Source organism: Rhinolophus sinicus, chromosome 3 (assembly GCF_057876585.1).
Source record: "Rhinolophus sinicus isolate RSI-liver-muscle chromosome 3, RSI-T2T, whole genome shotgun sequence".
Classification (NCBI taxonomy): Eukaryota; Metazoa; Chordata; class Mammalia; order Chiroptera; family Rhinolophidae; genus Rhinolophus; species Rhinolophus sinicus.
This window is the reverse complement of record NC_142503.1, coordinates 161,287,235-161,312,543: the sequence shown is the minus strand read 5'-3', so window position 1 is coordinate 161,312,543 and position 25,309 is coordinate 161,287,235. Positions and strand designations below refer to the sequence as shown.

Here is a 25,309-nt window from a genome sequence, read left to right as displayed (position 1 = left end):
CCCTACTTAGACCCTCTGCAAACACTTAAGAAGCTTCCCACCACTCAGTGACAAACTGAGGGACAGGCTGAAATAATTCAGAAATTTATTTAAGAAATGCAAAATGAGCCCCTCATTCCCCTAGTAATCACCAGCATCCACAGCACAGATGGTCAGCATGTCAACGTTTTTATTCCCTCTGTGGAAAAAGCCCAGGGGCCAGAGGTTTTCATTACTTTGGAAGATAGCGCAGTCAATTTAATCTCTAGACACAGAGCCTGAGAATAAGCTCCAGCTACTGATATAAAACTATATATCTTAGTGTTATATATCTTATATGTAGCTTTATATGTATGTATAAAGGTGGGTTTAAAAGCTATATATATTTTTAATGACAAAGGCATTTCTTCTCTTCTAACTACTGTGGAAGAAAGAATTCTTGAGAATTCATTTTCTACTACAAAATGCTAAAATACTGTATCAGACAAGATGACTCTGAAACAAAATTAATTAAGACAAATACAGACTCCTTTTGTGCTGTTTTGCTAAACCAATGTTGAGAAAGGGGTTTTCTTAAGAAAAACGGTGGAGTACTTAAGTGCGGGTGAGATAACTGGATTCAGGTCCAGGTTGGTCCACAGAAACTTAGTTTTGGGCTTCCTTCTGACCTGGAGGGATCTCTAAGTACAAGAAATTAAGTATGCTGTCTTTGGAATAAAGCAAGAAACATGCTGCTCCCCCCAAATCTATGTATACTTATCCAAATAAAAAATCCAATTTACACTTTGTTTTTTATCCTTTCATTGCTCTACTCACGTAAGCCCCTGGATGCCTTTGGTACTATGTGTGGTAATGGACAAAACCCTAAGAATTCAAAATTCTTTGTAATTTTACCTTAGACCCTATAGGGCAGGTTCATTAATTGTTTTAGGCTCTAAAGAGCTCCCAGTAAGGTCACCTCAACAAGAACTTACTAAAATGCTGCTGGCAGAGAGCGGATGGAATGAATGAACTTCGCCAGGCACCAATCAGGAATGAGGCCGACGTGGCAAATGACGACCTCTGCACCTAAGTCACTCACCTCCTCTCCCAAGTTTCCTTGGCACTGTCTGACTTCCTCTGAATATTCATGTCGGGACGGGAGGGATGTATTTGTGATATCAATGAGTCATTATGGGGAAGAACTGGCTGTCTGGCAGTGAAGGAAGCCTATACGCCTGACAGTTTTCCCAATTCTCTCAGAAGACAGATGCAGTTTGGTGGCAGACGGTGGGAGATGATTCACGTTCTAATTGTTTCTTAAATTACAATGACACCTCCAAACTTTGTCTCATTTAGATAGAGGCAGCTTTTGCGAGAAATCAATCAGATGTGCAAACCTCTGTAAGTTTTTTTGCTGGTGAAGAGAGGACAGGCATTTGTCTTGTTTCTGTGGGTAAGGTGGGGTCTGAGAGGTCAAAATGTGTTTAAGACATGGACCCAAGGTATGAATCTGCGTCCTAATGATCATGCAAATACCTCAAATCTACTAATCTAATCAAATTATGAAGAATTAGTACATGAATTTGCAAAACAAACTGAAGACATTACAACATAAACAAATATGCAAAATAGCATTTTGGGGGATTAGAAGTTGGAGTGTGTTAAATGAAATAACTCCAGGGTACCACCAACTCAAGATAAAGGGCCAACCATGAGGTTAACATTGTAAAGTTAACAATGTTAGAAGCCCCATCCCTCCTTCCTCTGCTTCACCATGATGGATGTGTCCGGCTTTTCAGGGCCAGAACTCTGGGGTCCCAAATAGGCCGTTCAATTCTACCTGTGTCTCAGGAAAGCCCCCCTAGGACTGGCTGATACAATCCTCTGATAAAAACTTCTTTGTCGTTCGTTGGTCATTCTGGCTGAGCCAGACGTGGGTGCCTCCCATAGTCAATAAAAGAGACTGGAGACGGTTCTGTGATCCACATTTACTGGACAGGTTTTCAGATTGCCCACGTAACAGAGCCAAGGTGAATCAGTGTATATACAGAGCTCTGAGATGAAGATACACTTTGGCCTGCACCTTCATGGGGTGGCTTTTTGTGAAGATTTTTCAAGCCAAGGATGGGGAAACTTTACAGAGACTGTGCTTGAAGGGCAGGTGAATGACAGGGATAACATCAGGTATTTTAGACAGCTGTCGTGGTTGCTGGGCTCGAGCCTGTCCGTCGCCTTCCGGAGCAGTGCTGAGACACACATAGGAATACTACTCTGAATCTGGAGAGGCCCAGTACCTGAGACTCACTCTCCAGGACCCTAAAGCCCCAGTCAATGGCAGCTATAGAATAAGGGCCACAGGTGGCGAAGTCCCAATCCAAGACCCTGCGTACCTTCGTTTTCCTCCAGCTTCCGGATGTGGCGCAGGACAGGCTGCAGATTCATGTAGAGCCGGTGACTGTTGCTCAGCAGCTGCAGGAGGTGTCTGGAGCGCATGGGGCATCCCGTGTAGTAGATGAGCTTCCGGGCCGAGGGCAAGCCATCTGGCAAAATCTCAAATTTCTTACCCTATGGAGGGAAAGCATAAATCAGATTCGGGAAGAAAAGTCTCTGATTTGCCAAGGTTCCCTTCATTTTCTGTTTAGTAGGGAAAACTACAGATTCCGAAATAGATGTGCAGCAGGTCCTCAAATAATGTCGTTTTGTTTTCACGTTGAGGAGATGCTGTAGGAACTTACCTCTCATTTATATCTATTAGTTTCCGGTAAAACCGGTTTCACTATATGTCATTTTGCTTAAAGCTGCTGAACCTATTCTGACAAGAAGTGAGGACTTATTGTATAAAGCTCCAAAGTTTGCTGACAGATACATTGCTGTTTTCCCTTTCAAAAATGTCACAGGACAGAGGATTCCCAAAAATTCAGGGAAGAGTCTAGCCAGGGTCTTCTGGGAAACACTGACTGGGTATGACAGCTGAGAAACATCTTTGGTTTCTCTGGCTGGTCAGGCCATTTATACAATGGAGAAAAGAAGGGCCCATCATGAAAGCATCCTCAAGTGCAATCTCAACACCCTAACTCAGCACACAAACTCTAGAAGCGTAATGCATTAAAATATTTGCTAACAGTTGCCATGTACCAAACACTGTGCTAGGCACTGAGAAAAATAACAAATGAACAGGGCAGACAAGGGCCCTAACCCTTATGGAGTTAGATGGTAAATAAACACAGGACATAATTATAGTTTATGACAAATTTTAGGAAGAAAAGAAACAGAATTATGATAGTGAATACAGGATACCTACTGAAGGTTTAAAAAAAATACAAACCACTACTAGCTGGATATATAAAACAAAAGGGAGCTGGAAGCTAGAGGAACAGTTGGGGGGATGAGACAGGAAAGAGAAAGAAGAGATAAGTAGTATAAGTACCTATCAGTAGAGATACAAGGAATCTCATTCTTTAAGTCTGGGATCATTAATATAAAGTTCAAAGTTGAGGGTGAGAGGTTGGCAAAGTTCCTTACGGTTACGGAATATTATGAATTCCTTTAACTTTGTTAATAATGAAGAGAGCAGCAGGACTACAAAAAGGAATATGTCAGACACAATGATTCTTAGCCAGAGGGGAGAGGTAAAACAAAGATGGAGGCATATTCTAACTATACACTTAAAGTCAGTATGAAGTAATATGGGTTTGTGTAATTCAAACAGAGATGGAATTTTTCACCTCTAGACTTTTGATTTTAAAGAAACCACCAGCGGATTCCAATGCTAGAATGGTAATAACTGATACTTAATGAGCACTAAGCAGGTATTAACTCATTAATCCTCATAATAAGTTTATGGGGGGAAAGCAAATTATCCTCAATTTAAAATGAAGAAACCAAGGAACAGAGAGGTTAAGTAACTTGCTCAAGATCACACAGCTAGGCAGGGCTGCCTGGGCTGGCTAGGAGAAGAATTATCTGGTTTGTCAAAGCAGACTGTTAGTCTCCCACCCACATCTACTGAATCAAAAATTTCTAGGAGAAGAGGACGAGCCCCCAAAATCTGTATCTTAAATGAGCTCCTCAGATGAGTCTGATGCACAACTACACTCAGGAACTACTGAGTCCAGGACCCTCAAAACACTCAATTTCATAAATGTATTTTATCGCTATTTAACTTGGGACATGAAAGGGGCAAGTAGGGTAATAATTTGCTCACTTTCAAACAACTCAGAACTTTTCACAAAGAGCTGGAATGAGACAGAGCCAGCGAGGAGGAGGCAGGTCAGGCCCCACTTAATGTATGTGTGAAGTGAAATCAGATTGAATTGTGCCCAAGTAATTAAAGTAATGTAAAGTCAGGAACAGGTCTTTTGACTTACAGGGCAGTGTGGAATCAGTGCCTAAATGCTATTTGGCAATATAGCTCTTTATTTACATAGGCCATCTTCTTTAGGGAGAGAAGCCCATGTGTACAAATCCTTATCTTCCTCCCTTCTGTGAGTATTTTTTTCAGTAATTTCTGAACAAAGAAAAATTGTGGATTTTAATGAAATTAGATATATATATTATGAACTGCAATTTCTTGAACCCTACCAAAAAATGGATATAACTGGCAAAGGAGAGAAATAGCTGGAAAAATCATGGATCAGGGGCCGGCCCGGTGGCTCAGGCGGTTAGAGCTCCATGCTCCTAACTCCAAAGGCTGCCGGTTCGATTCCCACATGGGCCAGTGGGCTCTCAACCACAAGGTTGCCAGTTCAACTCCTCGAGTCCCACAAGGGATGGTGGGCTCCGTCCCCTCCAACTAAGGTTGAACACGGCACCTTGAGCTGAGCTGCCTCTCAGATGGCTCAGTTGGTTGGAGCGCGGGCTCTCAACCACAAGGTTGCCAGTTCAATTCCTCGACTCCCGCAAGGGATGGTGGGCAGCACCCCCTGCAACTAAAAATTGAACACGGCACCTTGAGCTGAGCTGCCGCTGAGCTCCCGGATGGCTCAGTTGGTTGGAACGCGGACTCTCAACCACAAGGTTGCCAGTTCGACTCCCGCAAGGGATGGTGGGCTGTGCCCCCTGCAACTAGCAACGGCATCTGGACCTGGAGCTGAGCTGTGCCCTCCACAACTAAGACTGAAAGAACAACAACTTGCAGCTGAACAGCACCCTCCACAACTGAGATTGAAAGGACAACAACTTGACTTGGAAAAAAGGCCTGGAAGTACACACTGTTCCCCAATAAAGTCCTGTTCCCCTTCCCCAATAAAATCTTAAAAAAAAAAAAAAAAAAATCATGGATCTGCTCTAACAAAAAAAAGCATCATTTTTAATATTCTAAAAATAAAAGTATTTTTCCTGTTAAGAATTGTAGACCTTTCTTTATAATGATGAGTTTCAAAGAGTCAGATATTAATAGAAACATCTTTTTATATCACTCTTTATTCTTTGTTCAAAAAAAGTAACTTCTAAAAGAACTGGCCAACCCCGACACTGAGAATAATTTACCCTGTGATTACGGCTTTCTGTTTTGTAATCCTTCTGCTATAGGCTTTAAAAAATAATTCTATCTGATTAACTCATCTTGTACTTTTCTCACATTTCTTCTGCGACTAGAGTAACTTAAGGTAGTATGGTGGAGACCAGACACACAAACTATAATTAATTAATTTCTTTTGCTACAAAATTCTTTAATTTTAGGTCCACTACTGATGAGTGACAAGGATTATAGCACATGTATAAGAATATAAGGAAGCTAGTTATCTTCACAGTCAACTTTAAAACACACACACACACACACACACACACACACACACACACACACATCAACTTTTATGCCAGGAACAATATTGTTTTAAAATAACAAGAATCAACAAAAATCCAAAAGAAAAAAACTAACTGAGTAATTTATTTTAGTCAGTTATTTGAAACTTACCACAAACACCAACTTTCCAACGTTTGTCCAGGGGAAATCATAAAGTAATTGTTTCTCTTCATCTAAATTCTGTGGAAAGAATTATAATGCATATAGACTTACTGATGAGACTGACAGACACTCTAAAATGGCTCTAATTTCTATCCCAGAAAACTAACATACATTAATTAAAATCTGAAAGAGGTCCGCAACTCTCTTTGGAGACATGCAGACAGTAATTAGGATTAGTGATACAATTCTGTAGCTTTCTTCTTTTGGCCTATCCTTAAATTTAAATAAAATGTCCAAAAGACTCAGACATTCAAGAGATAAGGCACTCAGACTTTCATAATTGTATATTTTGCCTACATCAAAGATAAAACGTCCTTATGTTTCCCTAGGTTTCACACAAAGGGGCATTTTCTCTCCCCTGTTGATGACTGTAGGATAACACCATTCCACCTACTTATCCAAGGGGCAAACTATATCACAAAAGTGTAACGGAAATTAAAATGTCTAGCCAGGCTTTTTTCTTTACACAATTATAAATGTTCCAGAGGATAAAAGGAAACATTTAAAATCAATGACACACAAATAAAAATGTTTGGATATTAACGATCTGTTAGTGATGAAGGTGGTCCACTCTCTGGCTTGTTGTTTTCTGTGCTAGAGCACTTATTACTGTCAAGGTTTAGACGGTATCACTTCGCCTATCTCACATCATCCATATCTGTGCTAGACAAATAGGAAGTAATGACCGATCCATGGCCAGAAATAGAACGGTGAACCTATCACAGGACCACACAGGAATATTGTGAATGTAAGACATAGTGGATACTATTTGACACTTATTTCTCATTTACCAACCTGAAAAATCTGTATTCCCCGCATGGTCAATCCAAGAGTCAGAGAAGCTTCAATTTCCCGTTTATCCTGTAGAAATAAAATTGTGTGAAAAAGTATATTTTTCTTCTACACTGGACAATTCAGCACTCAAGAAAAGAAAAAGGAAGGTAAATTTCAGGACTGGAAAATTTTTCACTTCCAATAACTTTGCTCATCTTTTACATCCCTAGTTTCCTACAAGCTTTAAGAAAATCATGAGCACATAGTAAATCAGTACTGGTATATTATACTTTTTAAATCCCTGAGATTTCAGAGCATTAGTGTTTTCACTATATTAAATACACTTTCATATGTTACAATACTCTAAATACTTTCACTCTTGAGAACTGCAATAAACAAGATTATTTTTGCTGCTTCTGTATTTTTTCTTTTTAACCTTCGTATCTTATGCTTTATTTTTTCTCAGGTGTTTAAATCTTGAATCTAACACCATAGTTATATTCTGAGATGTACTAGACTTTATCTGTTTCGAACTGGATAAATCTCTTAGCTCTGAAGCTAAAATTAGAGGCAAGCCTATATATTTCTCTCATGATACATAATAAAGCTGTAAAGATTTTATATTAAGTTAGCTTGGAAAAAAGTACTTATTTTTAAGAAGTTCAATTATTAATTGCCAATAATGACATGTTCTACCAGCTAAACAATAAACTGTAAAAAATAAGGAAACACATAAGGAAAAAAATTGTACAATTAAGAATGTACTCAGGAATTTGGCCACATCCTTTAAGTGCTTATTTGTAATAAGTGAATACAAAAGACGAGGTTTAAAATAAAAGATAAATAAAATTACTAAGTGAATAAACTACTTTCATTATGAGATTTCTCAATAGAAACAATAAATGAATATGTACAGATCTTTATTACATTTAGTGACAGTTTTCCCATGAACACAGCCAAGAAATATTTTTCGAAAATGCATCCTCACCTGGCATAGAAAAGAGAAGACATAGCCTGTTTTCACTATTTGGGCTGCTTTTTTCCAACTGTGTATTTTTACCACAAGAAAGGCACATATAGCACAGGTATAACAGGAGAAACCAATCTATCACTATGAGTTTAGGCCAATTTCCCTTTCAAGGCCATTCTGATTGCTTCCTGAAATAGGCTGTGCTCATAAAAATGCTGGCTGTGCATGTATGAGGTGTGTAGTATTGGAAACGGGGCACAGAATCTTTTTTCCCCCCAGAATGTTTCCTGTCCTCTGTCTACTTTACTTCCATTTTATAAGCAGGCCTGAAATGAAGCAGTTTTAATGGCTGCCACTTGATTTTTCCAAAGAATGAAAGCTCTGCCCGTGTGGTAACAAAATCTATTTCCCCACTTTGTTTAGTTACATCATTATTATTAATTACCTTGTTTTAAAAAGACAAGATTCATTTTCTATGCCATGTAGAAGTACCACACTTTAAGTAAATTTGAAAGATTAATTTTTGCACAAAAGATAAACTGGGGATATCTACTTCATTAAAGGATTCTTTCAAATACTAAACTTTCCTATCAAATAAGAAGTAATTAACATTTATTGAACATTCACTAATGTGCCAGGCACTCCACCTGGTTATTTCAGATTCATTAGCTCACAGAATCTTCCCAACCTTGTGAAACATATAAAATCATTCCCACTTAATAGATGGCCCAGGATTATAGTTATATTTGCCTAGGATCTCAGTATTAATGAGTGGTGATGTAGGATTTCTATCTGATATCTGATTCCAAAGTCACACTCTTTTCAATACATCATTAACACTTCCAATACATTTTAAAAGTATAAACTGATTGTCAAAATGTAATTTATTTGCATTTTCTCATACAAATTGAAGTGTCACAAATAAAATATCCTAAGGAAAAAAAATAACAACTCAGTCCTTTAAGAATTTAGCTAAAGAGATCTTACGGAACTCAATTATGCCTTTCAAAGAGGACAAGGCATTAACAATGCATCTCTTGGGCATGGAAGAGAGAAAAAAAATACCATCTTTTGGTGCCTACGTTTTCTGAATCAGCCAGGAAGATCACCCACCAATATATCCAAACCACAGTCCAATTTCCAGTGGCCTAGTAATGCCCATCTTACCACAAAGGGTGTGGCAGTGATAACAAGCATAATAACAGCAACGATAATGATAACAGCATAATGATAATGGGAACAGCTTAACATTATGTTTAATATCTGCTGGGCACTGTTTGAAGCATCTTTCATCCGTTATCTTTTAAGTCTGCAATAAACCTCAGAAGCAGGTATGCCACCATCCCCATTTAATTATGGGGAAACTGAAGCCCAGAGAGGTTAAGTAACTTGCTTAAGGTCACTTAGTAAGAGGTGAAGTTGGGATTCAATCCCAGAAGTCAGGCCCAACAGACCACATAGTGAACCACTTCATCCTATTCAGTTTGAGAATATACGTCTGAATATACGTAGGTGGGAATTCAGGGGTTCTCGCCTAGGAAGTGACACTTGTGAAACAGAGAGGAGTGGGCAGGTAGGGGGAAGAGAAGACAGACGTGACAACCAGTACTGTGTGATTCCCTGCAGATCCCGGTCCCAGTTCTTAATTGGGTGTCTGACCTCTGACCTCTGGGAAAATGAGGCTAGCACTACACGGGACACAAAAGAGAGAACAAGCTTCAGGGAGGGAGGGAAGCAGAGTTCAGTGGTGAAAGCACACAGGCTCTGTCTTCAGTAGACCTAGGTTGAATCGTGGCTCTGCCAAATTACTAGTTTTGTGGTCTTTAGATTGTTCCCAAATCCGTAAAATGAAGATTATAGTTTCTACCTTACTGCTGTGAGGATTTTAAGAAAAGGATAGATATAAAGTATGCCCCCATAAACACAGTACTTAATAAACACTAGCTGTTGTGGTGATGTCCTTGTTAATAATCGATACAATGTAGGTATGACTTCACTTTGAGGAATATTAAAATTACTGATCGAACAAGTTGCCAATGTTAACTCCCCTAGACAGAAATGCCGATGTGGGAAGGAGAAAACTATTTCTTATCACTGAAAAGCCAGATTCACAATTTGCAGCCACTTGTTATCTCAGTATTAGGGCCATTAAAACAAAACAAACAAACAAAAAAACTCCATCCTGCTCCCAGGCCCAAGGGAAAAGCATCATTGACTTCAACACTGACCTATGATGACAAACAGCGGGTCACCTGAAATGCCATTAAAAGCCCGTTAAAAAGTGAAATGAGAACTTTAAACAAAAGCTTCATCTGATGGCGAAGGTTATGTTTTTCTCAGAAGCTGCAGTTTTGTACCTTATACAGTCTGTAGTAATGAACGGCGACGTCATCCAGGCGGACAGCCTCTTTGATATACTTAAGATGAGCCTCGGAAGCTGTCAGTGCAAACTGATCTTTGTGCATGTTTGGAATGTGCTTCAGGATATAGTCCTTCCCTCTCTTGGAAACAACCTGTTGGAACACAATGGGTGAGCAATGCCACATTTGTTGGAGGGATGTAAGTACTACCCTCACCCCTAAAACAGCGAGAGGACAAGGACCTAAAGCAGGCCCTGTAAACTGGCTCATTCCTGCCAGAAAATTCCCACTTTTACGGTGCTCACCGCTGGTTATGTTACCAGGCTGAACCAGCTAATACCAGAAGGAGCAAAGTCAATTTAGTACTGCATATCTAAGAAGAAAAACCACAAGAAATGGCAAAATATGTTTCTTGGCTTTAAACTCACCACCAACAACAATAAAAAAAAAAACACATGCAAACTTGCAAAATTTTGTACACACCATTTGGTTATACTTGCAAAATTATTGGTACCGTGAAATCCATCCCCTCTCAGCACATCTTCAGGTTCTGGGTCCTACTTAAGCCTCTTCTAAAATTATAACCACAGAGTGGGAGGTTCTAAATGTTAATCCAAAGAAGACAGAGGAACTGCAAGGAATTCTCTGAAACATGTTTGGTTTTTTGCATAAGAGGCTGATATGAACACCCTTTTTGAATACTTATGAGAAAACAATTTCTTTCACATAGTCATTGCAAGTCACTGTGGCTTATATTTTAATCAGATAGTAGCCCGAGCTTTTAGATGTCAAAAACACATAGTGTATCTGGGAGCTGCAGGCTAAGAGAAAGATGTTGATTGAAGGTCCGAGCTGATTTCATAGGATTATACAATATGGAAAGAATTATGCAAAGTGAACAAAAAGAATAGTGTTTAAAATCATCAGAATAAAAAAATTAGATAATTTTCAGTTTTAAACTGTTTTTATAGACACTGACATTTTGTTTCTCCCTATCGAATGAAACATGATAATTATTGGCCAATTATCAACTTTTGCTGAGAACTCAAATTACAGACTTTTCTCTCTAGATGCCTTTGATACGGAGATCATCTAAACCAGTACTTTAATCTTTTTCAGGTCAAAGAACACACAGAAACTACTTATAAGGTCACTGAGTAGGGGTCTTGGGGATCCTCAGGGTTGAGGACACTGCTATCTGGCACTCTGGATCCCAAGGCACACTGATTGGGAAGCTCTGATTTAAACGACCGAGGTTCAGTGAGAACCCAATGGCAACTAGGGAATGTAAATACCCTAATATTTACACTGGGCCAACAGATACTGACATGTAAAAGCTTGACACCTTTTGTGGTTTCCCTTCAACAACTGAAGCATTGTCAATAAAAACTTACACTGAGCACCTCAATGTCACATGCTGAAGAAACAGGGAAGATTAAGCTTATGTCTGTCCTTTAGAACATACTCAGAAACAGTTTCCTGGCAGATAAACAGATCATGTGAAAATAAGATGTAAAACACATACATTCAGGGTCTTACTGAGCCCAGAGGAAGGGTCCTGGGCACCTGGCAGCCTACCCAGAGGGAACCACACCTGAGCTGAGTGTTGGAAGACGAGCAGGAGTTAGCCAGGTGAAACAGGGAGAGAGGCTTTGCGGGCTAAAGGAACGGGAGGAAGAAAGGGCAGTAGTGTGAACCACCCCAGGAGGTGTGGAGACACAGAACTGCTGGACATGACTACAGCATAACATTCAAGGTGCAGGACCATCAGAAAGGCTGGCAGGGACCACATCCTGGGACGTTCCTCAGTCATGCTCAGGAACCTGGCCAGGTGACAGGGGAGCCCCTAAAGGTTTAAATCAGAAGCACAATCACTGCATCTGCAAGCTGTGGAGTACAGACCACCCACAGTGATGGAGCCGAGTGCTGAGAAGGCCTGGCACCCGGAAATGGGAGGAACGACGATGTGGAGGGGACACCACAGGCATTTAGGAAGTTAATCATAAAACTACAAGAGAATTTTATTTCTTCAGCTGGGTGAAGGGTAATCAAGTGTTTATGTTAGAGGATGTTCTGGTTGACTGGATGGGGCAGAGAGAAAGAAGGGTGATAAGGAGAGTTCTGTATGACGCTCAAGTTTCTGGGTGAGCAGGTGGAAGGCAGGGCCACTGGCTGACATTAGGAACACAGAAGTAGAAATACACAGAATGGAGATGAGAAGAAGATGAATTTGATTTGGCACATTTTGAATTTGAGATACCGATGGGTAAACAGCTATCTTACCAACACAGGGGAGAGAAACATTTGGAAGTTGCCAGCATGTAAGTGGTTATTAAAAGCAGTCATTTGGACGAGGTCACCCAAAGATGTGAGGGGTTAAGTGTCAAATGTAGCTGAGAAATTCAGGAAAAGAAGTGAAAAGTGTCCACTGGATTTGGCAATGTAAAGGTCACTGTTGACCTTAGGGACAGTGTCATAAGTGGAGTTGATGGGGAAAGAAGGCAGATGGAACTGGCTTGAGGAGTACATGTGGGAAGGAAAGAAGCTAGAAAATCAAACCTACATTGCTTTTTCTAGAAGCTTTACTGAGAAGGGAAAGCGAAAGAGGCAGCTCCTCTCCCTTCCTCCTCTCTTTCCTGAGGATGGAGCGATGCAAACCAAACATATGTTCTGGTTGAAGGAGAGCTAGTTTGAGTAGAGGCTGGAGATACAGAAGAGAGGAGTTCTAGCTGAGACCTGGAAGAAGGATGGGAACAGATATGGACAGGGTGGGTGGGAAAAGGGCAGGTGAGACAGTTCCTGCTGGAATAAATTTTCTTGCTGAAGTAAGGGGGTGGTTCCCTTCTTGGGAATGAAGGAGATGGCTGTCAGAGCAAGGAGTTTACTTATACCGGGGATCCCTGAGTTACAATGGTCCAACTTATGATTTTCTGACTTTACGATGGTGCAAAAGCAATACGCATTTAGTAGAATCCGTACTTCAAATTTGGAATTTTGATTTTTTTCCCCCAGGTGAGCAATATACAGGATGATACTCTCTCGTGATGCCGGGCAGCCGCAGGGAGCTGCAGCTGCCAGTCAGGCACACAACCACGAGGGTAACAACGACACTCTACAGTGTACTTACTGTGTTACCAGCATTTTTTCAGTTCAATGCTTCAAAGATTCTCCAGGCTGTGTTCAGGCTTTCAGCTGTGTTCATTAATGCTGGGTACCCATACAACCATTCTTTTTCACTTTCAGCATGGTATTCAATAAATTCCATGCGCTATTCAACACTTTATTATAAAACAGGCTTTGTGTTAGCTGATTTTGCCCAACTGTAGGCTAACGGAAGTGTTCTGAGCACATTTAAGGTAGGCTAGGCTCAGCTATGATGTTTGATAGGTCAGGTGTATTGAATGCATTTCATCTTATGACATTTCAACTTACAATGCGTGTATTAGGAAGAAACCACATCATAAACTGAGGAGCACCTGTATTTGTTTTCTCAGCACAGGGAAGGCTGTGAATGATCTTACCTTTTAAACAGTAATGTTTTTCTCCCTTCAAAGGGGGAGAAATGCTGCTGAAATTAAGAGTAAATAAGATCAAGGCCATGTAAATGCCAAAAAGAAGACCGGCAAATTCCAAGTTCCACCATATTTACAATGGACAGCCGTCTTCTCCTGCATGAACTATATAAGCTGACCAAGTCTATCAGAGTTCACGTGTACCACGCTCTCAAGAGTTAACTTTACATTTGGGCATCATAAAAGGTTGCACTGGCCACCAAACATCTGGGTTCCCATCTCTGGAAGCAACATGAGTAGGAACACCATGAACTAGACTAGACACGTGCAGAGACAACGCTTTAAGATCTGGAAACAGTTCCTACCCAAGATGGGAAGTAAGCCTCCGGCTCAAAGTATTTTCCATAGTGCTTGTTCCTTTTGAAGTTCCCAAGATCAGCCTGCAGGGCAAAGGCGGCCAGCAGGAAATAGGCCTCCTCTCGGAGCACACACTGGGAATGGAGAACTTGTTTTCTCAGGTGCCAGTAGTAATAGTATCGTGCGGCTCTGTCACTAGGAAAATAAAAGAAAACAGAACTCACATTTTGCGGGAACAATCCAATGGCATGTAAACAGAACCCAAATCCTGCTATCCATCTGGTGACAAGAGCTCTTCTGTTGGCTCGTTCCTCCTCCCGTCCTCCCCACTCATGCAAAGGGGGAGGCTGCTGCTGCCTGCTGCCTCACTGAACTACCCAGACTGCAAAAATAACATTTCCTAAGGCCCGGAACATTGGATTCATTCAGAGAAGGGAAAAAAGGTCTGAATCACTCCACTTTAATATGGTAACTAGTTCATTGAACAAGTATTACAATAGAAACCTAGGCATTTGTTGTTTGTATTAAAATAATTTTGTTACAATATACTGCACACAGAACACAAATTAAGGACAAATCTGAGGGGAAAATCCTGGTTTGAACATTTTGCTATTCTTTTTTGTTTTTTTCTAGCTGAGCACATTACAAATACTTTAAGGCCCTTTAAAAAATCTTTTTGTTTATATGACCATCTAGAAAAAAATTTAACTATAAATGGAGTGTTTTTTTTTCTCTCTCAGAATGAATGAACTGAAAAATGCTTTCCTTAAATCTTTTTTTTTCCCTTCATTAAGTGGGTATTACTTTATGGGTGTGTTTTTACAAGCACATGTTATGACAACCATGATACTTCTCAAAAATGGAAATACTAATAGTGCACTCATTACAATCTGTTGAGGTCAGAAATAACTATAGTCCCCGTTAAATATATTAAGAAGCGCTGACTGGGGAAAAACTATGGTCAGGCTCTAAAAGATGTCACAGGCAAATAGGACGCCTTTATGATCAAAGCAAAAATGCAAGAACAAAAGTGTGTGTGTTGTGTGCTGTGTATTGTGTATTTCATGAGCTTATTTGCCTCCCAATTATTTTAGGGTGAATGTTTACCCTAGATTCATAGCTCATTAGTTGATAATAAAAACATACGGGTTTATTTTAACCAAGATCGTGCTTAAGTATGAAGAGTTTAAAAATAAAGCATTTATGTAATTTTTTCCCCTTTGAGACAGAGTACTTTCCAGAGCACTTCTGCTTATACTGCTGACCACACAGTGTTTGGACTAGTTCATCCCTGGGGAAAAGGGCAGAAGTATAGGGATAAATTAAACATTCATTAGCCCCAGGGGGTTAATTAGTGGCTAAATAATATATTTTCCTTCTTTCTAGTGTATTCCACACTTAGTAGGTAAATTGAGTAAAAATTTTATATAAACTGGGAATAATTAAAAAGTTTTTCAACCTTTTAAAAAATTCTTTATGGACTAATAGTTTTAACTTTTTAATTTTAATGTGGCAATGATGTAAATATTAAGAGAGAATCTCACATATAACTCATTAGCCAAATGTCTCTTTGTGTCTTTTACATGGGGTTTCTCAAAGCTTAAAAATAAATAAGTAAAACAGAGTTCACATTCCTAGTATTTCCTCTAAGCCAACAAAATCACCTCTGAAAGTTCTCAGCACTGAATCTTCCTAAGCAAATGATAAAATGAGCTTTTGAAATAGTGAGTTTTGAGTTTGTATCATGAGCATAGAATCGTTCATGCCACCACCTCCAGAAAAAGAATCAATTACCTGCCCTTGCCAAACTGCATCTAAGATTCTCACAGGATAATTCCATTGGGTGTAATCTTAGCTTTAAAGCGACTGCCAAGAACAGAAGCAAGACCCCAAGGTGAAAAGAAAACCAGGCTACATAAACACGCATGCATTGTTACAGTATAGTGTTCTTGCTGCTGCCCCACTCCCCCACCCACCACCAGGAAACAATATAATCCTTTAATCAATTTCTCCACTCTTCATAAAATGCTAGTTCCTTCTTGAACAAAATATCCTTTTGGTGACTGATTTGTTTTTGAAAATGTGGAGTATAGAAAATGTGAGCCACTGACATTATTAACATTTTCATCAATAGTCTAACATGATCATTCGTTCATTCAACAAATATTTACTGAGTGCATACTGTCCCTCTGTTGTAGAAACTGAAGATACATGCTGAAAGATTTTCAAAAAATCAAAAATCCCTGCTCTTACAGAACTTACAGTCTAGCAGGTAGAGATAAACAATACATACAACTACTTTATTTGGCTTATTTATGTTAGAAAATGAGTGCTAGGGGGAATGAAAGTTTAGAGTCTCTCCCTGTCCTCATACCTGATCAATCTGCCATTTTCCACATAGTACTGCACTCGGAAGTGGATAATCATAGGAGGTCCAAATTGGTCAATACCCTAAAACAATGACACATAAAAAGCAAATTATTTTTAGTTACTTCAAAAATGGATTTCAAAAGTAACAAAATTCCACTATTTACAAGATGCTTTTTAAACACTGAAAGGTATTATCTATTTCTAATGAGTGGGGCCTTACAGTGGGTAGACGGTTGTCTCATATGGATACCAGGTTCATGCCAAAGCAGGAAGTTATACAGCATCATCACTGTATCTGATACTCATTCACTGTGATGCCAATGGCAACATAAGGGAAGATAAAAATAAATGCAGTGGAAATTTCTAGCTGAGCTCCAGCTCCTCTCTCAGCTCTGTCCCCTGTGGTGACCATTTGCTCCTCATTATAAATGTTCTCTTGTTCCTCTGACATTCCACATACCAAATTCTAATATGCTGTTTGTTTATTTAGACATTCATGTTCCTTGGCTTTGAAGTAGCCTTCCAGTGTGTTCCAAGAATTCTTAAATACTAATTGGAGGGTCTAGAATGAGACACTAAGGATTTATTCCTGACTTACCAGGGTGATCCTAAAAGCACTAGGTAAATTCCCTGTGAATTCTCCCCCATGTAAGTAGAATTGATAGTTACTAAATAAAGCACCAGAACAATAAAGTAACAAAGTATCACTTATAAGGATAGTAAAAGTAGACTCAAAAATTGCTAATAATATTTAGAACATCAATTCTGTCAATTAACATAGCCACAGAAGAGGGACATGTACTTTTCCCAGGCTTTACATTTCAAAACATTATCTCAAGGTTACTAACAAGTTATTACTCAACATTACTTAAATAGATATCCAAAATGTACTGTTATATGCTACAAGCTATTAATACTTCACTAATGTGGCATATCAGAACTTATATAATTCTTTTCCCTTTCCCATTCTCTACTGTATAAATAAAATGTGGTTTAAGATATTTTTCTAATATATATAATAGCTAAAATAAATCTTTTGAAAAATCAAAATAGTTTTGCTCATAAATGTAATCTCACCCAAGTGACTTCGTATTGTCGTACCTTGCTGGCTTCTTTCTTCCATTCTTTTGGACAATACTTATAAAGCTTTTGTGACAACTCCATATACACATGTTCATTATCTGCACATTGAAAAAAAAAGAGACAAGATGATTTTTAAAATGTTAGGTTTCTTTTACAAGAAAATACAAAAAGCAACAGGTTTTTTTTTTTTTAAAGCCTCAAGATTTTGTGAATGTACTCTGAATTCACATACTACCAAGAAACGCAACAAGATATTAAAAAATAAAAAGTTTTGTAGGCTAGACATTCTTTATGAATTATTTTGCTTTTGCAGAAAACATGCTATTAAAAATACGCAATATTTAGAAGAAATATTAGTTTTCAACTCTTGCTTTAACTTTGTTTCTAGGATCATTACATATAGCTTACAGTCTATCCTCTAACACTGTGGGCATTACTTGGTCTTACAAAAACATGTTTTTATTTAGCTCACAGACTCTTCCCAAAGGTGCAAAATAATGAAACAGTACAGAATCACCATCTTAATTGCTGTATATAAAATTAGAGAACATTGATGATAACCGCCCATTTCCAAGGGAGGAGCCTGACCCATGTTTTGTGAAGAATAGTCTATTTCTTTGTGTTCTCTGCATAAAACACAGCAGGACAAAATGATAAACCATTATTCACACTGCCTTTGGGATTGCTCTTGTGGGAAGAGAAGAAGAACCTTATGCAAAACAAGCATGAATGCCAAAATATTTCTTCAAGGGAATGATGTTCTTAAGATGAACAGAGAATGAGGCTGCTAAACCTCCACGTAAAAATGATCTGAACATGTGAAAATAAGCTAGTAAAAAATATAAACATTTTCATATTTCCCGAATCTTTTAAGAGAGATTTATTTTACAAGAAAAATCTTCAGCATTCCTATCTTGTGCAAAGTTTTAAATCTTTTTTTTTTTTTTTAAAGTATATTTCTTTTTCTCTAACCCTCATTAAAGGGGGAGGCTCCTGGAAAGCTCTGCGTAAAAATGTACTCATTCTGGAAGGGAAGTGTGTCTCTCTGACCACTCCAAGGATAACATACTTGACAACATTGTCGCTCCTGACTAAATGTTGGCATTTAACTGGAAAAGTGCCATAAGCAAACAGGAAGGGTAAAGCTAAAGCTACTCTTTGTCTATAAATGGCAATATTAAGTCAACCAGTTTGAATGAAAGGGATAAGAAAAAGGTCCCAGAGACAAAAAAGAAAAAAAAAGTTTCTTAAATTCACCTATCAGATCAACTAACACTATCTCCCATCTCTCATATGTCACTGATTAAACATGAAATGGACAAGACCAGACAACTTTCCTGTAGAATCTGATTTGTTTTTGGCTTGAGTTCCCTTCTGAAGAAGCAGTATAGTGAAAAAGCTGAGACTGTTCCCCATAATAGCACATACATATTTTAAACTACCACTGTGTCTCTACCATCTGACAGTTTGACCAGAGCTTTGTACTTTAAGAATTCTTAAGCACAAATTGATCCTGCAAAGCAGGTGGCACAGTCATTTCCATTTGGCAGGTGAGAAAACTGAAACTGAGAGTAGTGAAGTGACACGTCGAAAGCCACACAGCTAGCTAGTGGTAGAACCAGAATTGGAATCAGGTCATCCAATTTCTATTCCAATGTTCTTTCGCCATATTACAATCTCTCTTCTAAAAAGAGCATCTTAAAAACTCTTGTTTTGAAACCTAAGGAAGCTGTAAACTGGTTTTATTAGACTGACTTGCTGAACAACAATGATCAACTGTCTGGCTGTAGCTGTAGTAAGAAGAATGAATCCTTGAGTACAGGATCCAAGTCAAGTTATTTAGAATCTATAGGGCATCTTATTCCTCCCAGACCCTTTCTTGAAAGAATGACTAAGGCATTTCTAATGCAAGGATGGACTGAGCATTTGTGTTTTCATTGCTTCAACTAACACATGAAGAAACTGAAGAGCAAAGGTTTGTTGATTCATCGGTTGCTGAAGTGTTCCCTGCTCCATGCTCTCTGACCTCGCCTAAAAAGACAACTGGAAACTGTTCACGTTTTGGAGAAGAGGGCCTTGTTTACCAGTTGATCATGATATATTTTCCCACCTGACAGATCTAAGCATCTTATCGTACTAACCAGATTCTCAAGATGTCATAAACCTTTAAATATAAACAAATTCCAGTAGCAGAAAATAATTCATATTCAGATATAAAAGATAAAAGCAGTTTCACAAAAAGTCTCCTTGAAAAACTGAGCAAAGATATGAAAAGTTTCTGGCATCTAGAAGACTAAGTTAGAAAAATGTAAAACTATGATTTGAAAAAAGAAAGCTTATAAGGAATAGCTATAGGTAAAACCCTGGGAACTTAACTCTGACTAAGGTATTATGTGGGGTGAGAAAGCTTATATGAAGACCTTTACTTGAAAATCTTCTGCACATAAAGTACACAAAAGAAACTGATCCCGTATCTCAAAGTCATATACTCTGACTGGAAAAAAAAAAAGAAGGGGAAAGGAGGGAAAAACACAAAATAAGATTAAATTACAGATCACCTTGTTATATAGTTAATAGCAAGTGAATCTGAATAGAGGAGAGTCAGTTTTATCATGTCTAAATTCCTTTTAATGTCACAAATTATAATACAAATTAAATTACAAAAACATCCAAGCTAATTTCCTACTAGCTCCAGCTGTTCCTCTGTGCAAGGAAACAAAAATCAAGCTTGGTTCATTAAAACACAAAAGAGCAAATACATAAAATCCAGACTCCCAAAGAGGAAGCAATTTTTAAGTTCAAACTACAATAAATATATGACCTAAAATCTAAATCTTATAGGAAACACATACAATTAATTTTAAAAATGAATACTAGACTAAAAATGATGACCAGTTTATGGGTATTTTCACAATCACAATTTTATAACATATGCCCAATTTAAGTTATAGCTATAAAATGTCATTTCCTTAGGGATGGTTGGCTAAATCCATCAGAGATGGAAATAAGACTTACTCTGTATAACACTCAGTCCAAAGAGGTGACAGTCCTTTAGCCTGAGTAGATCACACACCTGGACCAGCAACTGATGACACAGGATTTTAACCTGTAGGAAAAAGACAAAACAAAAACCACAACTTGAGATAATAATTCAACCAAGTCCACACAATGAACCACAACTGGGAAATTTAATGTATCCTAAATATATTCCTTGAAAGGACAAGCTGACATTAGCAAAACAACTGTTGGTTTATGGAACTCATTTACTTTAATCTCTGGCTGGGTTTCAAGAATGATTATCACAATACAAATTTTTACAGCATTGTAATAAAGTCCCAATGCAATCTTGTACAAGACTCATAAATCTTAGAATACATGGAGACAATGCAGCAGTCTATACCCATAATGCATGATACATTTTCCTGAAGGACCCCAAAACAGCCTACTCAGATTATAAAAGGAATGAATTTGGCAAGTACCTTTATAAGGAAAGTATTCCTCTTGATGGTCTAAGCAAAATACTTGATGGCCACTGTTCAGTGTATTAATTCCTAGCTCTTAGTTATCTTAATTAATCATTTTACTGTCATATCTTTTAGGTACCTAAACCAGGTTCCTTTTCTGAATTTTAATATAATTCAAATATCATAAAACCATATTGATTTGGAGTAAGACAAATTATGCTGAAAAGTCACAGCTGAATGATAAAATAGTTTTTAAAATATACAGTTTTAAGACTTCTCAAATGTTTAATGAAGTGTTTTGGGGGATAGTAAGTCTGCCTTGTTGAATTCAGAATCCTAAAGCTTATTAGAGTTGAGACTGACTTTGAGAGACCATACAGGACAATTTCTTCATTTTATAGAAGTCGAAAATAAAATCTGGACAGCTTAAAGTCATGAGACTAGTAGAGGCAAAGGCAACAACTCAGAACTTTGTTCCTTTGTGTATTATAATATTTTTATATGTGCACATTAAAATATGTGCAATATGACAGTTTATCATCTTACTTATGCATAGTATGCCCGGCATTTCCCCTCTCATTTGTACTGTAACTTGCAAATTCTGTCTTTAATGATAATGGTGCCGGTTACAGTTTTAATTATAAATTCTAATTAGTTAATTCTGAATTAATGACTTTTTATCATACCTTAATATATAACTCAGATTCAGAATAAAATAAAAACACACCGAGCTTCCTCGATAATTGAAAGTTAAACAATTCAGAATGGTGATAATGACAAATAGAGTAGGAAAAATAAATTTACTACTCTTTTTCACATTGACTACTAAATGGCAACTAATCTTATCCCTTATCCACTGGGAAGTGCAAAAGGTTTTAATGTGAGGCCAAAGTAGCACTGATTCAGCTGGAACTCAACGAAGCTGCGACAGTGTCTTTTTTAATATTCAGGACATATAGTAGGCACTCAGTAATGTTTGATGAAGGAAATCCAGGAGTCTGATTTCTCTGTGGCCTCCTCATCTTTGTTCTTTTCCATGACTACAGACCAATCTCCAACCCACCGAGCAGATCATTTTATCCATGTGTCATTCAAAAATTTAGGGAAAATGTAGTAATGCAAACCTACCAACACCACTGGGAGAATACATTTGCCAGTGGGAAATCATTATCATCATCCATTAAAAAGACTTTGGATTTTGAAATCTGTATTACCATAATTCCACTTTACAAATAAGTTAAAATAAACAGAATGATAAAGGAAAAAGTATCACATGCTATATAAAACTGAACTATATTCTACAAATTTGAGACTTAAAATGTCATACAGTCCAGGGCACCTTAAATCCTTAGTTTTGCCTGTATTTGAAAATGTCATAAATAAAGCACTCAGGATAAAACGTGATAAAAAAATTAATGGAAAACCATGAACTGTATATAAAATAAACTATGTTGTACTGTGTAACTGTTGTTCAAATGATGCTATACATTTCCTCCATACATCCCACATAATTATTATTAATCTGCTAGTGTAAATCAAGTATTTGGAGCCTACTGATAAAGTTCTTTAACAACTATCAAGTAAGTACAATGTTCTTGTTGAAAAACTGCAATTAAGTAAGGCTATTGCTCTGAAGTTGTACCTGCTGTGAAAACAAGCTTGAGATTTTTGTATTGGCATATTATGAGTCTCTAAGGCTACATTTCAGTGGATTGTGAAATTTTTCAAGTTCTTTAATCTTCAGGAGCAACTGGAACTTTAAGAAGTGCTATAGAGTATGAGGTATTAAGAGTAAGAATTAAAGCATTATCTAAAAATATACTCTATAGAGAACTTTTCAATAAAAACAGCATTTACTCTTAAATGTCAATGGTTTGTTATTGAGAAAGAATGTTTAAACTACGTCCTAGGAAAAAAGACCTGTTCACGCTATTCTCAATGAAGAGATGTAAGCTCTTGACCACAATTTCTATCACTCGAAATTTTTGTGGCTCTTACATTTACCATGATTTTATTTCCAAAATCTTCTAAGTTTCCAGAGTTAATATTCATCTGATGATTAAAATCATTTAAAACAGTCCATTGAATTCAACTCATGGAGAATTCCGAATAACCAAAACACTGTATTTTCCCTACACGCAGAAAGACAACATTCTATCAATTACACTTGTCAGGGAACAAACTTTCTTTGTTTACAAAGTATTTAGAATTGATGAAAAAAAAAAAATGAAACCATTAATGAAATAGTTTTTGCTACACTTAATTTGTTCTACCACAACTCCACAAATATCAACTGCTATTTTCTAAGTACAAAAATGACACAAAGACAGGCCTTTGTCAACCGTGATCTGGCTTCCTAGCGGTGAGGATCGTCCATCCGGCTTAACCCAGTCTGTCCCTGCTTTGGTACCACGGCTTGCTAGAGAGGAGTGTGGACGCGGCAAGGGAGTCTACATGCCCTGGAATAAGAACAGGCCTACATGGGGTTCAGACTCTCCATCTGAATTTGATTAACAGAGCACCCCAGTGAAATGAGCAAACAGCTCAAAGCAATGAAAACAAGAGCTACTCTGTGAAGTGCTCACTTACTGAGCAGTTCTCAGGCGCCAGGCACTGCAATAAGCACTGCATACACCTTATCTTTCAATCCTCGCAAGGTCCCTGTGAGGAGAGTAATAAGATTACCTCCACTTTATAGATGAGGAAACTGAAGCAAAAAAACTAATTTGCCCAAGGTTGCAGTGTCAGTCGTGGAGTAGTGATTTCTTCCCTCCTAATCATGACATTGATACGTATATGGCTTTGCAGTTCACGCTCACAGTCCCGACAATCCTGTAAGAATTACACTAATTTTGCAAAAGAAGGGAACTGAAGAAGTATACAATTAATCTCTGAGAAAGGAAATAAAATAATAATACCATGTTTCCCCGAAAATAAGACCTAACCGGAAAATAAGCCCTAGCAGATTTTTCAGGATGACATCCCCTGAACGTAAGCACTAATGCGTCTTTTGGAGCAAAAACTAATAGAAGACTGGGTTTTATTTTCGGGGAAACATGGTAGCAGCTATTACATACGTGTCGGGAGTCATGCTATGTGCTAACCCGTGATTGTCACAACCATCCTGTACTATTGTTACTGTTCCCATTTTATAAATGAAGATGTTGAAGCTGAGAGAGTTTTAATGAACTTTCCAAAAGTCATTAAGACATAGGATTTGAATTCAGGTCTGTGTGTTTTAAGTACATTCATGTCTTCTCACTATCAGATGGCCCCTCAATTATTCTTCATAAAGGGAAGGAGGGAAGGAAGCTAATTTAAATCAAACGCCTACTATGTGATAGGTACTGGACAAGTTGCTTTTACATGGAGGAAGGTGAGTGAGCTTAAGCAACGTGTCCAAAGGTCATAAAACTAGTCAAGTGTAGAGTCAAAATATGAATAATCTCAGGACATTTCTGAACAACAGTGATGATAATTATATTATCGTTACTAACAACAACCAACTTTTATTTGCATTTACTATGGATCATGTACTGGTCTAAAGGTTAGGCCACTGACTTAATGCCCAAAACACAATCCAGTAAACAGAGTCTGTGGAGGTAAAGAAACGAGGTGGTGCTGCTATAAAGGCCTCTGCTGCCTGGCTTAAGATTTCCAAGCACGCATAGAACCTGTTTAGGGGCGCTTGTTAAAGGCAGATTCCTGTGTCCTACCCTAGACCCCCCATATCGGCATCTCCAAGTTGTGGAGTACAATGGGCTATATATTTAACAAGCTCCCCAAATAATCCTTCTGTACATTAAAGTTTTAAAACCACTGATGTACAAGAATAGACTGGCTATCTTCCAGTCTGGTCTCCACGATTACCTTCCTCACCTGAGATTTTAGTACAAGTGAATTTCTTTGAAAACTACAGTCAGTTCTTAGCATTCCTCATGAAGTCAGTTTAGACCTCCTTCCACTTACCTGAGATCAGCAAGGTTTTGTTCCATATCCTGTATGTGTCTATACACACACACACACGGACACATGTGTGTGAAAAGACAGAAATGGAACTGACAGAAGCTTCTTAAGTAAATCAAGAAACTGTGGTGATTGTCAGAATAAAGTCAAAATAATTATGGTAATAAGCAGAAACTATACTAGGTAAACTTTTTAATGGGGCTATTTAAATGTCATATATATTCAGTGTAACATTTAGAAATATTCTTTTATAAAGCAACTGGGTTAAAAATATAGTAGCATATAGCAAAAAAAAAAAAAAAAAAACAAAACCAAAAAAAAAGCACACACACAAAAAAACTAATTCAAGACATGCACTAAGGCAATTTTTTCCTTAATTCCATCACAATATAATCAGTGAAAGAATGTGAAAGATGGTAATAGGGAGAGGGGTTGAACAATGCTAGGCATGATATTGATCACCATAAAATTGTTTGGCAGGCTCTACCAAAGCTAAACACATGTATACCTTGGGGTCCAGAATTCCA

At 38.0% G+C, this 25,309-nt stretch overlaps 1 protein-coding gene across 4 annotated transcripts in view; it reads right to left on the bottom strand.

The window, feature by feature from the left end:
- FRMD6 (FERM domain containing 6) overlaps positions 1 to 25,309 on the bottom strand; it is a 213,087-nt gene that overhangs the window by 11,371 nt on the left and 176,407 nt on the right. For 2 of the 4 annotated variants that reach the window (XM_074327478.2, XM_019725687.3), the window contains 8 exons: positions 20,368 to 20,458; positions 17,347 to 17,450; positions 16,274 to 16,350; positions 13,908 to 14,094; positions 10,028 to 10,183; positions 6,722 to 6,787; positions 5,876 to 5,944; positions 2,352 to 2,526 (listed from right to left, as the gene is read on the bottom strand). In XM_074327478.2, the coding sequence (XP_074183579.1) occupies positions 2,352 to 2,526; positions 5,876 to 5,944; positions 6,722 to 6,787; positions 10,028 to 10,183; positions 13,908 to 14,094; positions 16,274 to 16,350; positions 17,347 to 17,450; positions 20,368 to 20,458 (925 nt within the window). The remainder of the gene's footprint in view (positions 1 to 2,351; positions 2,527 to 5,875; positions 5,945 to 6,721; positions 6,788 to 10,027; positions 10,184 to 13,907; positions 14,095 to 16,273; positions 16,351 to 17,346; positions 17,451 to 20,367; positions 20,459 to 25,309) is intronic. The other 2 variants (XM_019725689.3, XM_074327479.2) reach the window with 1 other exon arrangement.